The sequence below is a fragment of the Triticum urartu genome, chromosome 6 (assembly GCF_003073215.2).
Source record: "Triticum urartu cultivar G1812 chromosome 6, Tu2.1, whole genome shotgun sequence".
NCBI lineage: Eukaryota > Viridiplantae > Streptophyta > Magnoliopsida > Poales > Poaceae > Triticum > Triticum urartu.
This window is the reverse complement of record NC_053027.1, coordinates 174132721-174147428: the sequence shown is the minus strand read 5'-3', so window position 1 is coordinate 174147428 and position 14708 is coordinate 174132721. Positions and strand designations below refer to the sequence as shown.

Genomic DNA, 14708 nt, shown 5'->3' with positions numbered 1-14708 from the left:
AACCTCAGTCTGTCTTAACCGAATGTGAGCGTGCCTGACATCGGCGGCGGTGGCTGCGGCTTTGATTCTCTCGTTGCGTATTCCGCTGGCATCCATGGCCTAGATGAGGCGGTGGAGGCCGGACAGAAGTGTGTAGTAGCTGACTGGGAGGCCGGTGAAGCAGCCAGCGATGTGGTCGGCAATGGTGGAGCGGCCAAAGGTGCCTCCCAGCTCTGTGAGCGCATGCGCAGCTGGAAACGACATGGGAGAAAAGGTGAGAAATTGAGGCGACCACCATTTTCCCGTCCCTTGTGTGCTCTCTTTCCTCACCGTAACTCGATTCCTTTACAGGCACGAACGAAACAAAACAGGTATTTGCCCATTACCTCCCCTCCCTGTTTCCAGCGTGATCTAACTCCCTTACCGTTTGCGTTACCATCATCTAATCCAAACACCTCCTTGTGTTTTTCCCTTTTGCCATTTCCCAGCATTACTTGGAAAGCTGGGAGACAGGGAGAAGCATGTGATAGTTGGTATATGTTGGTACCATGGATGTGCACGGACTTCACAACATCATCATAGTTCCAGTAAATTGATCGATGGATCGAAGAAAATCAAGCAGAAAATAAAACCGCATATAATATTCTATTTTCTGTTCTGTGTCCAGGATCAGCCACAGGTTCGGCGCACACAGGCACACAGTAAATCATGAATTTACAGACCCAGCCAGTATTTTTCGAATACTCAGTTTTCTGTCCGGTGTGCCACTTTCACTGGGTGCTTCTTTGAACGCTAGCTACTACTCCCTCCATCCGGAAATACCTGTCGGAGAAATAGATGTATCTAAACGTATTTTTAGTTCTAGATACATTCATTTTTACCCATTTCTACGACAAGTAATTCCGGATGGAGGGGTATTTATTATCATTACTCGAAACTGAACCCTGAAAGTTTGTCCATAGATAATAGGTGCCTTCTCCTTTTCAAAAGGAAGAGAAGAATGTCTGCGCAAATGATTATGCCTCCGCATTCCTGGGAATTGGTACTCCCAACCCTGCTGTCAGGACTTTGTATGCGCTCTGGATTTGTCTTGTGACCAGACCGATTTTCCCATCACCAATTTCACGCCCGTCAATCATCACAACCTATTGCAAATCAGAATAGTGGCCATCTAATTAGAATCATAAAATACTTTTCCTTGAACAGGACAGTTCCTGTAAAACAAACTAGGATGCCCAAACCATGAGTTGCATAACACATCACGGGGAAATTTTGATCATTTGATCTGTTCATAGAAGTCGCATTGAAATGTTGCCTAATCTGTACTCATTTCAAAATTAAACAAATCACTGGGGTATTGGTCACAACCTATACCAAATGTTGGGCGCGGCCCTTCCTCAATCTCTCAGCTTATTGTTGGTGGACACACCCACACACCCACATGACCAGGTAGAACAGATGGGAAGGCAGGGAAGAGACCTGCCTGAGCAACAAATGCATTGTCTCACATGATGCTCATCAGCAACACATGCTGTGAGGCTACATCCTTACACGCACTTCTCTTATACGCACATGCATGACACACGTACATATGTGCTACATCCTGACACAAAGGCTTGCTACTACATCTTGGCCGAAAAGTGCATTTGGTGGCCGGGGTTTAGGGAGTCCCTTTTTTTCAGCTTAAAAACATTTTCTACACCTCAAAGAAATCTGAAAAAAATTATACACAAATATATGTGTAGTGTATACATACAAAATTTTCATGAACACATATGTTCATATGTGATGTACACAAAAAAGACAAATACATAGATTGAAATGGGCTTTTGCTTTGTTGTATTTGGGCCAGATTTTTGTGTCTTGCGTAACTTGCAAATAACCGTATTATTTTATGAAAATATACATATACTTAGAGAACATGTATACGCATTTGTAGAAAAAAAAAGATTTTTTTCTGAAACTTTTAAATATATTTTGTTAAAAAAAGAGAGCTCCCTGGAGCCCGTCCTATAAAACGCTGCACTCTATCTTGGCTTGCTACTTAGATTCTCTCCATATGGGGTGCCCCTCCTTATATAGAGGTTTATACAGCGTTGTTCAGACACCACCATGCTACAGTATCGAACTGGACACTACTCATGCCTAGCTACTCCCTGTGCATAGGGCATGTATCATCAATTTAACTAGCTATATTTGTATTATATGTAACAAAAAATATATTTAGAAACTACATTCGCATATGTATCCAGTGATATGCTTTTGATGACATATAGCACATTATTAGTTAGTCAAATTGATGACCTACAACTACGCGCATGCCCTATGCACCGAGACGGATGGAGTAGCTTCCTTGCGTATTAAACTTTGCTTTTACTACTACTTGCTGCAGCTCTTTCTTACTCACTAAACAACTACTCCCTCCGTTCCTAAATATTTGTCTTTCTAGAGATTTCAACAAGTGACTACATACGGAGCAAAATGAGTGAATCTACACTCTAAAATATGTCTATATACATCCATATGTGGTAGTCCATTTGAAACCTCTAAAAAGACAAATATTTAGGAACGGGGGGAGTAGCAGTCAATTTTCTTTTTGACTACGCTCACTGCCATACTAGAGATGTCTTGCATCTTCTTGTCCAAGCCATAACAATATTAACTCCAACATGGTGGCAGTACAGAAATGGATAGAAAAACATGACCATATAGTGCAAAAAAGTCAGCTCACCGGTGTAATTTCACCCATTGTTCCGGTTGTCCACACCTGCATGTGAAAAACCACATTACCAGGGCAATAAATAGTGTATTTTAACTTACTGTAGTAGTTGAAAGTATGCAGCCTGCCTTATTATGTTAGTTCATAAAAAAGGAGAGGTGTTAATTTTGAAGTTCTTCTAAAAGAAACAGCCAAATTTGCACGATTTATTCTACACACGCATATGTCATGTAACTGAAACTTATAACTATAACTATAGCTATAGCATCATTTAGATTTATTAACATTAAAGAGGAAAGTAAAACCTGCACAAAAAGGAAAATAAGCAATTTCAAAATCTTAAAATGCTTAGTAATTGCTAACTTAGAAGTGGTCGAACTTCAAAACTTGATAACAAATGTCTGCCGCCTCAAAGTTCTCGTTCGACATGTTTGGCTGGTGGGCGGTAGCCTCATTGTCATTGAGGTCTGACCATACTAACCTCATCTCTCGTGTGTCCACATCGTCCCAATGTTACACGAACCTAAGATGTTAGTGTGGAATGTGCGCAGGCTCAATAATCGAGCTCGGTGTATGGGTGTTTGGAGCCTCGTCAGTTCAACAGGCACTTCCATTGTCTGTTTGCAGGAGACTAAGTTGGCAGTTGTAACCCCTACTATAGTTATGGAAGACTTTGGCGCGGATTTTGATGATTATTCTGCTTGCTGGCTACTGACACTCATGGGGGATTATTATAGTTGCGTGGATAGGTCGCACAGTTAAGCTGTGCAATGTCCACCTGGGCGACAAAGCGTCTCGGTTTTGGTCTCCCCCTTCGAGGGGAGGTTCTTGGTGGTTGACTTGTGTCTACGGACCACAGGAGGACACAGAGAGGATTGTTTTCCTTGCCGAGCTGCGAGATGGGTGATTTACCCGGCCAGGTCCCTAGGTTGTTTGCGGTGATATCAACATGATTTACCATGACGAAGACAAGAGCAATGACTACCTGCACAGTCACATGATGGGAAGGTTTAGACGCTTCCTAAATACTGCAAGCTCAAGGAGCTACACTTGGTTGAATGAGTGTGGTGCCCCCACCTTGGTGAAGCTCGACAAGGTGTTCTACACAATAGATTGGGAGGACCTCCTCCCAAACTGCTGGTTGTAGTGTCTCCCCACTGTGATATCCGACCACTGTCCTTTACTCCTCGACTTTTCGGCACCGCCTGTGGGCCACCGCCGATTCTAGTTCAAGCGGTTCTGGACTAAGATGGATGGATTAGGGGAGATGGTGGCCACAGCCTGGACTGTGGCTCTCGGGGAGCCGGACCCCTATCATCGCATTACGGCTAGACTCAAATCCACGGCTTGCCAGCTGATGAGTTGGAGCTATAAGGCTAGTCATAGTGGGAAGTAACTTAGACTAGTAATATGTTACTAGTCTGTGTTACTACCTTCATAGTGGGTAGTAACATATATGTGGTATCATGCAAGCCTTCATTTATTTAGATGTAGACTCATTTTGCCTTGGGGTACGTTATGTTACAAGCTAAGTTACTCCCACTATGACCAGCCTAAGAAGGTGGGCTGCGTCCGGGTGCAGCTCATGATGGCTTGCGAGCTCATTTTTCGGTTTGATGTGGCAGCAGAGTCCCGTTTCTCTCCGCTACGGAGTGCCAGCTTCAAGCCTGCCTCAAGCATGCCTACTTGGGCTTGGCTTCCCTCGAGCACACCATGGCTTGCCAGTGGGCCAAGATCGCCTGGGTTAGGGAGGGTGACGCCAACACGGTGTTCTTCCACCTGCATGCCTCGTATCGGAAGCGGAAGAACGTGATCCACAATCTACAGGTTGATGGTGCGGTGGTTTTTGACCATGCAGCCATGGCTCAAGCTGCGTTTGATCGCTTCCTCTCCCTCTGGGTTCCTCAGAGGAGCGTGAGTTGTCCCGGGATCTTGATTTCTTTGGTTCTCGGGTGGAGGACTTTGCTGACCTTGAGGCGCCACTTACCGAGGAAGAGACTTGGGAGGTTGTGCGCAGCTCTCTTGGGAGAAGGCACCAGGGCCCAATGGTTTCACTGCGGAGTCCCTCCAATCATGTTGGGGGACGGTGAAGGCTGACTTCATGGCGGCCTTCGCTAAATTCTTTTCGCGTCAACAAGGCGGAGCACGACTGCCTCTTCGAGGAGCTGGAGACGGAGGACAAGAACGCACCAGAACAAGACGGCAACGATGCCTGCCTCGTTCATGCCGGAGCAGCATGATGACGATGCCTCCATAGATGGCCTCCGCCCTGCCCGCTGTCCGTGCTCCGCCTCTTTGGCATCGTCGTCAACAAGGCCACACAAATTTGGATGGCCTCTTTGACATCGTCGTCAGCTCCGCCTCGTCCGCGCTGGCCGCCAACGACGACGAGACCAGACCATCCGGCACGGGGTTCCTCAACCTCACCTCTTACAGGGGGTAGATTAGAATAGTTGTTTTTTTAGTTGTTCTAGGGATCTTTTGCTATGTAAACTGTAACCCTGAAATCAATGAAAAATCTGTATCCGCTTTATATTAGGTGACTCCTCTTGGATGGCCTCCACCCCACCCGCTGTCCGCGTTGGAGATGCCCTAACATTCTTTTTCTATCAATGCATAGAGACGCAAACCTTTGCGTTTTCTCAAAAGAAAAATGCTTAGTAGTTTAAAACATACTTCTGCTATTTATCTTGTTTAGTTTAGTAGATAAGTGCACATTTCAGTATAAAGGATATTATACAGTTGCGAAGCAAAAAACCTCAGTAGAAGGACAAGATGAAAATGTCCATGACATAAAATATCTAACCTCATCTGCAGCATGAAATTCAGATAGACTAATTCGCCGTTCATGTAATACCAGGTTTTCTTTCACAACAAGATCCATGACCTGATATTTTCATTCAATATGCAGAATATTAATTAGTAACTTCAATAAACAGGAAGATTGAGTTTTCTGTGGAACCATGTAAGTTCAGTTGTTCACCCTAGCAATGGGCACTATCGACTAATAAATTTCCTCTTCCATGCATGTAGGCAAACTTATCATATTTTATACATGTCATGATTTAGCAAAGCATATTCATCATATCTTCTACAAAATATAGCAATAGACAACCATCTTCTAGCGATAGACAAGCAAAGAATATTTATGCATATTCATGTCAAACGGAAAAAAAAAGAACAGAAACCACTATCAAATAAGGCAACTGGGCAGAAGCTGCAGAACATATAGAGGAAGATGCTAAGGCTACAAAAATTGTGATGACTTTCCGCTTCAGTATTTCGAATATTCTACTTTTTGTTTCAAAGATAGTTTAGAGCATGTCCATAATTCAAGAATCTCATTGTCTCCATAAAGAGGAAACTGGTCCCTCTCCAAATTGTACTGGGTTCTGTTTACCAAAGTGAGAAAAGACTGTTTATCTGATTGCCATAATTCATAAGAGTATATCAAACCCATATGTTGTCTTACCATGAGCAGATCGTATCCACTGGGCTGGGTAAATATAGGTATTTTTAATCAAGAATTCAAGATTTGCTTTTGCTTAAATGTGTTCTTTATATAGTAATTCGACATATTGCACCAGAACGCCATTTACTAGACCGATAAGAATCAAAAGGATCGAACTATGTATTTGTTGCTTGTATGTGAATCTTCCAGTGAATATCTAGTTGTATGAAGTACTGGTTCATGATATGAGTTGGGTACTGCTAAACAGTATTGGCACAGAACAAAACATGCCATTTCAAATTGGTGGGAACCACTTCTGTAGATTGGCTCCAATTATTTCCAGGTGGAAGATGAATAGGCTTACAGTTGCACGGGTAATTCCTGGAAGGCAGTAGTCCGCATGAGGTGTCAATACAATGCCCTTCTTAACCATAAACTGCAGTTAATGCACAAGCACTTTAAGAAAACCATATGGCGAATATTGAGCTATTTGAACTGATCCTAATTGCACGTACTATGTTTGTTGCATTTGTTTCTGATACAAAACCATCTTGATCTAGCATGATAGCATCCTCAGCCTGTGCAAGATTACCTTCTATCTGCATAGAAGCAATAGTGTTTGAGGCCCATTGCAATTTCCAATGCCTTCATTTTAGATAAGATTCAAGGAGCTTGCTAGATTAGAGCTTCAAATCTTAAGATAAATGACCTTTGCCAGAATGTTGTTAATAAGATTGTTGTGATGTATCTTCGAATCTACGCTCTGAAACAAGTCATGGAAACAACCAAGGTCAACATTTGTACAATAAAGAGATAATAAAAGAAGCTTCATACAAAAATAGAACAGATGAGAAACCAAAAGCCAAATTGTAAAGAAGTAGGTACTGAGTCTTACATTTGGAGAATTACGACGTGTGGTGGCAGTTACCAACTTTATCCCATGTGAGTTATCATAAACTGGTGGTTTCCACTCTGCAAGTACTGAAAAAGACCAAATATAAGGTCTTACCATTATTAAGTCAACCTAGTCTTCCAATGACAATTGACTGGACCAAATAGTCATAACGGCCCACATCATTTCAAACAATAAAGTACAGCAAACATGCCGACAGTAAACCACAACCAGGCAGTCACCATTTACGAGTCATTATATTTTGGATGAAACTCAGTGAATCGACTCGTATGGTCTTACACGCCAACACTGATTGCTAGTCACAAGAGATGATTACAGAACAGGATAATACTCCATCCGCTTCTAAATATAAGACCTTTTGGAGATTCTAATGCAGACTACGTGCGGATGTATATAGACATATTTTAGAATGTGGATTCACTCATTTTGCTATGAATGTAGTCCATACTGGAATCTCTAAAAAGGTTTATATTCAGGAACGGAGGGAGTATAATTTAGTCAGAAACCAGAAAATAACAAACATGATGTACAGATTTAAGCACAAAAAACACAATCAAGTAAAAAAAAGTGGGATCAAAATGTGAATACCAATCAAGACACACCCATATAGATTGAAAGTTGGACTCATTCCAGATGTCACCTACAGTTAAGGCAGGCAGTGCACAAAATGGGTAAGTAGGTCATGGGAAGAAGATTGCAAACTCACACTGTAGAAAAGTGGAAGTGACAATACTGATGAGTAATGAATCTATATCTATAGTAATACCTTCTTCCCACGGGTGAGAGTGAGCCTTATATGTGCATTATTGAACATCCCATTTGCGTTAAGAGTCTTAAATATTGCATCCTTAATCTGCATTAAAACACGTGCATACCAAACACTCAGTTCAGTAGTTCAAACTTCAAAGTGAGCCTTCAGCAATCCTCTTAAATGAAAATTGGGAAACACATTAGTATTTTAAACCTAAACAAAAAGATGCCTACCAAACAAGCAGCTACATGGTTCTTTCTTGCAATACTATAAATAACAAGTGGGAAGCATGTAAGTAGAAGTAGTTACCCAATCACGACTGGGCACATTGCTGAAGGCCATAGCTTTTGTAGAATCAAACAATCTAGAAGAGAATAATAAAGAGGGTTACTGCATAGATCATAAGCAGAAAAGATATGGCAAGCCAAATAAAATATAGAAGTACTGTACCTATCCAAGTGTTCTTCAAGTTTGAATACTTTCCCATCATATATACGCAATCCTTCCCACACAGCATCCCCTCCTTGTACAACTGAATCAAACACTGAAACCTTTACATCACAGATGATTAGAAAAAAGAATTGGGAGAACTGATCAAGTGTGACCAGTTTAATGTTGCAATGCTGATTAAATAGCAAAAGTTACGAGTGCATACCCTTGCACTATCACGTGGCAAAAGTTCATCTCCAACCCAAACAAGAATTTTTTTATTTTCTGGTACAGGAAGAGGAGGATCAGGCGGTGGTGGCAGCAGGGATCCTGTTGTTCTCCGTACCTGGCGCTTCAGCATATTGTAGAAGGGCAAGCTTTGCTCAAGTAGGTCATACAATGCAAATGGAAAAGTCTGCAATCAAATAAGGTCAATGTTAACAATAAGACATGTTTTAATTGCCAAGCACATCGAAGCAAGATGAAGTCAATTGTATCTTGATAACTAGAGCAAGTCCAACAGCTCTTCTAAAATACACCCCTATATCTCCATATAGGCGCTCCTCTAAAAAGATTCCTCCAGTAAATTTTGCCCAAGTTTCAGGAGAACCAACTAATATCATCCCCTATGTTACTCTCTAATTAGATAAATATACGTCCTTCGTTCCGTATTAATTGACGTTTTGGAAAACATCGAACAGATTTAGGAAAGTGGTAAAATCCCTTTGCTGTCCCTTACTAATCCTAAAAACGAATCCAGCACACCAAAATTGGAAACAGAGGAGGGGAAATGTGTGAGAAGTGGGGTGACCAGAGAGAGTGAGGGGCAAATTTGGAAACTTGCGGAAAATGCTAAGTGTAGTGCGCTAGGACGTCAATTAATTAAAAAAAAGAGAGTTTGAGGCCAGGACGTCAAATAATATGGAATGGAGGGAGTATTATATATGTTGGTCCTATCTATCATAAAGATGAGAAAAAATATAGGGGACACCGAGAAAGCCAGCAAACGCGATCCTGAGCAAGATATAGGGGCGCCCCTGAAATGAGGAAGGTGATAGGAGAACTGCTGAAGCACCGTTTTTCTCACCTTCTTCCCTTTGTTGGGTCTAGGAGACATGATAGGGGGACTGTCGGACTTGCTCTTAGAGACAACTTCTTTTAAAAGGAATGAGATTCATTAAAAGGGTTAAATGCAATACCTAACCTTCTCATAAATACACCGGCTACTCTGTACACCTGAAGGAACTACAATAAGGCTTTATGGCCAGAGGTAATAATTATTAGGCTTAGTTTTTGGTTGCTGAACTGTTCTGTGTTGTGCTTATTTATAATCTGCTGTGGAAAACTTGACATGGAAATAGGCGAAAGCAGGTCAAACAAACTCTCAAATAGGAAAAGCGGGTGGGATAAACGTGATTATGAGAATCCATCGCAATGTCAAACGCAGCCTTTGTGTCCATGTTTTTTAGTATGTCCTTTCTGATACAAGTATGACTGACTAAATATGCAAAGTTAGCTAGCATAGAAGTACTAATAAATTACTGGAAATCAAGAGAGAGACGTTTGATGCATGCTTACCATAGGGTAACGACGGGATTTCGAGAAGCCCGTAGATGTATGTACACTTTCATACCACCAGGGGGCCCAAATACCATCAAAGTCCCTTGGGCCAGCTTTCCATCTACAAGTTAGAAGCAATCCAAATGGTTTAAGAAAGCACACCACCTTCTTACTATGTGTGCTCTAAGCGAAAAACTAGGACAATGAAACCTATTTAATTCTTATGCACAACCCGCATACTTGAGCATTTGTGGCTGGAAAGGAATACCCAGGTCCTCACAGAGTCCACTCAAGACGGCCTGCATTGGACGGGTAAACAAACTGCATTGAATTGGATTGCATTTTGCAAATGTAGTTATTATACAGTGAAGCAATGTTATTACCATTAAAATGCCTTCATGCATTAAAATGTTTAAATGTAATAAACATGGAAACTACTGCATACATCATGATTGCAAACCATAAAAACTGAAGTGAATTCAAATTTACCAGTTCGGTGTTTAGTAATCCTAATAGTTTGAAGCTGCACTATCAGGCCCTTCAAGGCACTGCTACACGATAATAATAGATGATTTATGAACAAACTCAAAATTTTCCATTTGGTAAATATCCTAATAGCTTGAGGATTTCAATGCCAGATTCTTCCAAGCAACCTACCAAACAGTAACCGCAGATCATATGCATACATTTATATTATTATTTGGTGCGATGGATAATCACCACAAAGATAAAACCATTCAGACAACCAATAACAGATTTACCTCAGGATCTCTTCGGAGATCATCTGCATCTATCACAGGTGGAGGGCTCCCAAGCTCACACAACTCACTGTATATTGCAACAAGTTCTGCTACACCGAGCTCCAGGAAGGATGGTGGAACAACTTTATCAAATGATGGCTGAGGTATATGGAATGCTATTATCAGGAGGTTATATGTTTCGAATATGCAAAGCATAGGGAAAGAGTAGCTCGTGCTGAATTAGCAAGAAATTAGGAACATGCATGAGTGTTACACAGAGAAATGGGGGGCACATACCAGGATATTCATAGGGTTACGTATTAATATGAAATGTTTTCCCTTCTTCATCAGGTCACCTGTGAGATTAGGGAGGCGCTGCTTCGCAATGTGCTACACATGAAAAATAATCAAGAGAGCAATGAATAATGGCGTAATAATTAATCTATAGAGGTATGCGCTGACACTTTAAGAATTGAAGTTGCACCTTGCAGTAACGATATGCTTTCTCTCCTGGTCCAAAAATCACTTCTTTGACAACTTTGTTGCCATCTGGATCCTGCACTGGAAATGCTCAAATGTCTGAACTATACACAAGGCAGCATTCACATAGTATTATCAGAATTGACGGTATGCAAGAGATGTAAACAGGAATATGGTGCACCACAGCATTTTCCACATTAAATGGAAATGGATTAATAAGACAATGAGAATTTTCCTCTTAAATGGTCCTAAAGCCAGACAATAACTCGACACCAAATTAATATATGTTCAATTAGTAGCATCTACATAAAGAGCTCCTGCCGTCTTTCAGGGAAAAAGAAGGATGAAAATCCATATAAAGATAGTGCAGTCTATATAAAGTACTCCCTCCGTTCCGAATTACTTGTCGCAGGTATGGATGTATCTAGATGTATTTTAGTTCTAGATACATCCATTTCTGCGACGAGTAATTTGGAACGGAGGGAGTACGTATAACCAAAAACCAGTTTCCCATTTCTCAACCAACTCATTGGCTCAAACCAAACTCTGATTCCGGATCAATCGACCTTATTCGTATGCTCACATAAATCATGAGGTCACTGTGGCTTTGGGTGAATAACAGCAGCAAATCATTTATGGCTATAACAACAGACAACTCAAGCATGGTTCAAGTCTTACCATTTTAGAGAGAAGCTCCTGGCGGTAGGGCCTGTCAACACCAGTGACACGCAGGAAATTAGCGTAGAGAGGCTCGTCAAGCACATCCATGTCATCCCTCTGGAGCAAGGCAAAAGGAAAGATAGAGAGTTAAAAAAAATCGACATGTCGTGTACCAACAGGGAGAGCGGGCGTGACGATTTTTAGCTGTAAGCGGCTTAATCTACTTGTTGCATTAATAAGCCACAAGTTGCAGTGTTATTCAGGGCGAAACGGGTTGCATTAATAAACACACGAGCATTGGGTTTGGACGCCCCTAATCTCCTCTCCCGTACGTGTTCTCCCTCGGAATTCGCAGGCGGAGCTAATAAGGAAGTGGCGAGAGGTCGATTCGCGCGTGCGGAGGAGGATTGGGGCGGAGGCGAGGCTCTCTCACCTCGGAGAAGGAATACATGAGGCTGGTGCTGAGGGAGCGCGGCGCCGACCACGCGTGGATCACCGCCGGCTCCACCCCCTCCGGCGGCGACGCCATCCGCTCGGAGTCGGAGCTGGCACTCTGCGTCTCGGACGGGACTCGGAGGGAGTCTTCTTTCCCTGGGTTCGCTGGGATTCTTCTGATCCGATGAGGAGATTAGACGAGGGCTACCCAACAGTGGGCAGTGGCGATATGGTGTGAGTGACCTGCTGGTGCATCAGAGAGAGAGAGAGAGAGAGAGTAAAGAATGGGCCGATGGCGTGTCACTTGTCAACTTGCGCATACGGACAAGTTCATTCTGCGTCATCGCAGCTTTGCCTACACGTTGACACTACAAGGGTGTTGTGCTTAGAGCACGTACAATGATGACATATAGATACATATGCCTCATGATAAAAAGTAATTTGAGATATCTACATTAATTTTTTCTCTCCAATGCAAATATTCACTAAGGGCATGGCCAATGCTCCAACATGGACAGATGCTCTAGCACGTCACGTAGGTTCGGATAGCCGAGCTTAGCAAAAGGTGTAGCTTGCAGAGATAAGTGGGATCCTGCAGAAGAGGCCGGCTCTCCCCTGACAAAAGTGCAGACGCTGCCAATGAGGGAGGGTTGGACATCACCGTGCTAACTTTAACAGGACAAGCCTACTCTATGGTGAATAGGAAAAGGCTGCCAACCCTGAGAACAATACCACTGCTTTCATTGGACGAAGGTAGAATTAGACAGTGGCTTTAGTTACTTTTATTTACGTGAAACGTTGGGGCAGCGGTGTGGTGCTGCCCCATTGTACATGCTCTAATGGGTCTCATTAAGAAATAGAAAATAAAGACTCTGGTATTCATACATCTCTACTTTTCACTCAAACCTTTTCAGCTTCTATCATCGGACCACATTTTTTCTTTTCAAACACCCACCTCTTGGAGAGGATCCCGCTTCCCTATCCGAACCTACTTTACGTCATATCCAATCCTACATGGCATGTGAGGCATCACCTTGAGGCTATGCATTGTACATGCACTTAGAGCATCTTCAGCCGCGCCCCTAACAGGCCCTTCCCATGCGTTTTTTCCATGTCGACGCCTAAAAATCGGCCCAGTCGCGTCCCCAGGAGCCTGTTTTTCGCCGGTTTGGGCCGAAACTGGCGCCGGCGGACCCAGGCCGAACCCGGCGCGCTCGGGAGCGCCGGGGCGAGCGGTTTTGGCACGAAAAAGCCGTGGGCCAGCAGCATCAGCGACACCGCGCCTCGTCTTCCCCTAGAACGCCTCGGTTTCCCCCAGGGAATCAATGGCAAGGCTGCCGCCGGTCAGCCTTGCCATTGATTCCTCACGGATGGCGCGGCGACGCCTTCCCTCTCGCCACGTGTACACACGACGCAGAGCTATAAAACCAGCGGCTTCCCCTCGCCGCTGGCCACACCAGCCCGAGCCCAAAACCAGCCGTCGATCTTTGCCTCTCTCCCGTCCGCCGCCGAGCTCTGCCTATCTCCCCTTCCTCCCCTTCCCTTCCCTCAGCGATGGCTGAGCGCTTCCCCGGCGACGCGGCAGCGGCCAACGGCTTCGGCCGCCGCTCGCTCTAGGAGTGGGAAGCGTACCTTCTGTTCAAGGCCAACATCCCGGCGCCGCCGGACATGCGCGTCGGGCCGACGGGGTGGAGGCTCAGCAACGGGGGTGTCCCTATCCCCCCGGTGCCCGACGTCGACGCGCGCCCCGGCATCTTCGCCGCCAAGGTTGACCGCGTGCGGGCGTCTCTGGCGGAGGAGCAGCGCGCCCTCCCCCAGTACACCGCCGACAACCACGCGTCATGGGCGGCGTACTTCCAGCGCCGGCAGGCGCAACGGCTGGCGTCCACGAAAGGGGCGCCGGTGGTGGGCGGCGTGAAGAATAGCGACGGGCATCGCATCTGGTGGGGCATCCTCGGCCGCACACTCCACAAGGCGCTGGCATACTGAAGGAAATATGCCCTAGAGGCAATAATAAGTTATTATTTATTTCCTTATTTCATGATAAATGTTTATTATTCATGCTAGAATTGTATTAACCGGAAACATAATACATGTGTGAATACATAGACAAACATAGTGTCACTAGTATGCCTCTACTTGACTAGCTCATTGATCAAAGATGGTTAAGTTTCCTAACCATAGACATGAGTTGTTATTTGATCAACGGGATCACATCATTAGGAGAATGATGTGATTGACTTGACCCATTTTGTTAGCTTAGCACTTGATCGTTTAAGTTTACTGCTATTGCTTTCTTCATGACTTATACATGTTCCTATGACTATGAGATTATGCAACTCCCGAATACCGGAGGAACACTTTGTGTGCTACCAAACGTCACAACATAACTGGGTGATTATAAAGGTGCTTTAAGGTGTCTCCAATGGTGTTCGTGGATTTGGCATAGATCAAGAATAGGATTTGTCACTCCGATTGTCGGAAAGGTATCTCTGGGCCCTCTCGGTAATGCACATCACTATAAGCCTTGCAAGCAATGTGACTAATGAGTTAGTTGCGGGATGTTGCATTAGGGAACGAGTAAAGAGACT

The 14708-nt window shown here is 43.8% G+C and overlaps 1 protein-coding gene across 2 annotated transcripts; it reads right to left on the bottom strand.

The window, feature by feature from the left end:
* Positions 1-585: 585 nt before the first annotated feature.
* Positions 586-12381, bottom strand: LOC125512129 (branched-chain-amino-acid aminotransferase-like protein 1). 2 transcript variants are annotated; one of them, XM_048677204.1, is made up of 19 exons: positions 12116-12381; positions 11701-11799; positions 11027-11098; positions 10840-10932; positions 10564-10701; positions 10043-10101; positions 9821-9923; positions 8469-8657; positions 8264-8364; positions 8123-8177; positions 7829-7915; positions 7651-7702; positions 7045-7130; positions 6859-6912; positions 6665-6748; positions 6514-6585; positions 5505-5585; positions 2711-2746; positions 586-1124 (listed from the first exon to the last, which is right to left on the bottom strand). In XM_048677204.1, exons 1-19 carry the CDS (start codon positions 12209-12211, stop codon positions 996-998), a joined length of 1686 nt encoding a protein of 561 aa, XP_048533161.1. In that variant the 5' UTR covers positions 12212-12381; the 3' UTR covers positions 586-995. The 2 variants fall into 2 exon arrangements, with proteins under 2 accessions (XP_048533161.1, XP_048533163.1); XM_048677206.1 differs by lacking the exon at positions 12116-12381 and having other exon boundaries at positions 11027-11103; positions 11701-11805.
* Between the last annotated feature and the right edge of the window lie 2327 nt (positions 12382-14708).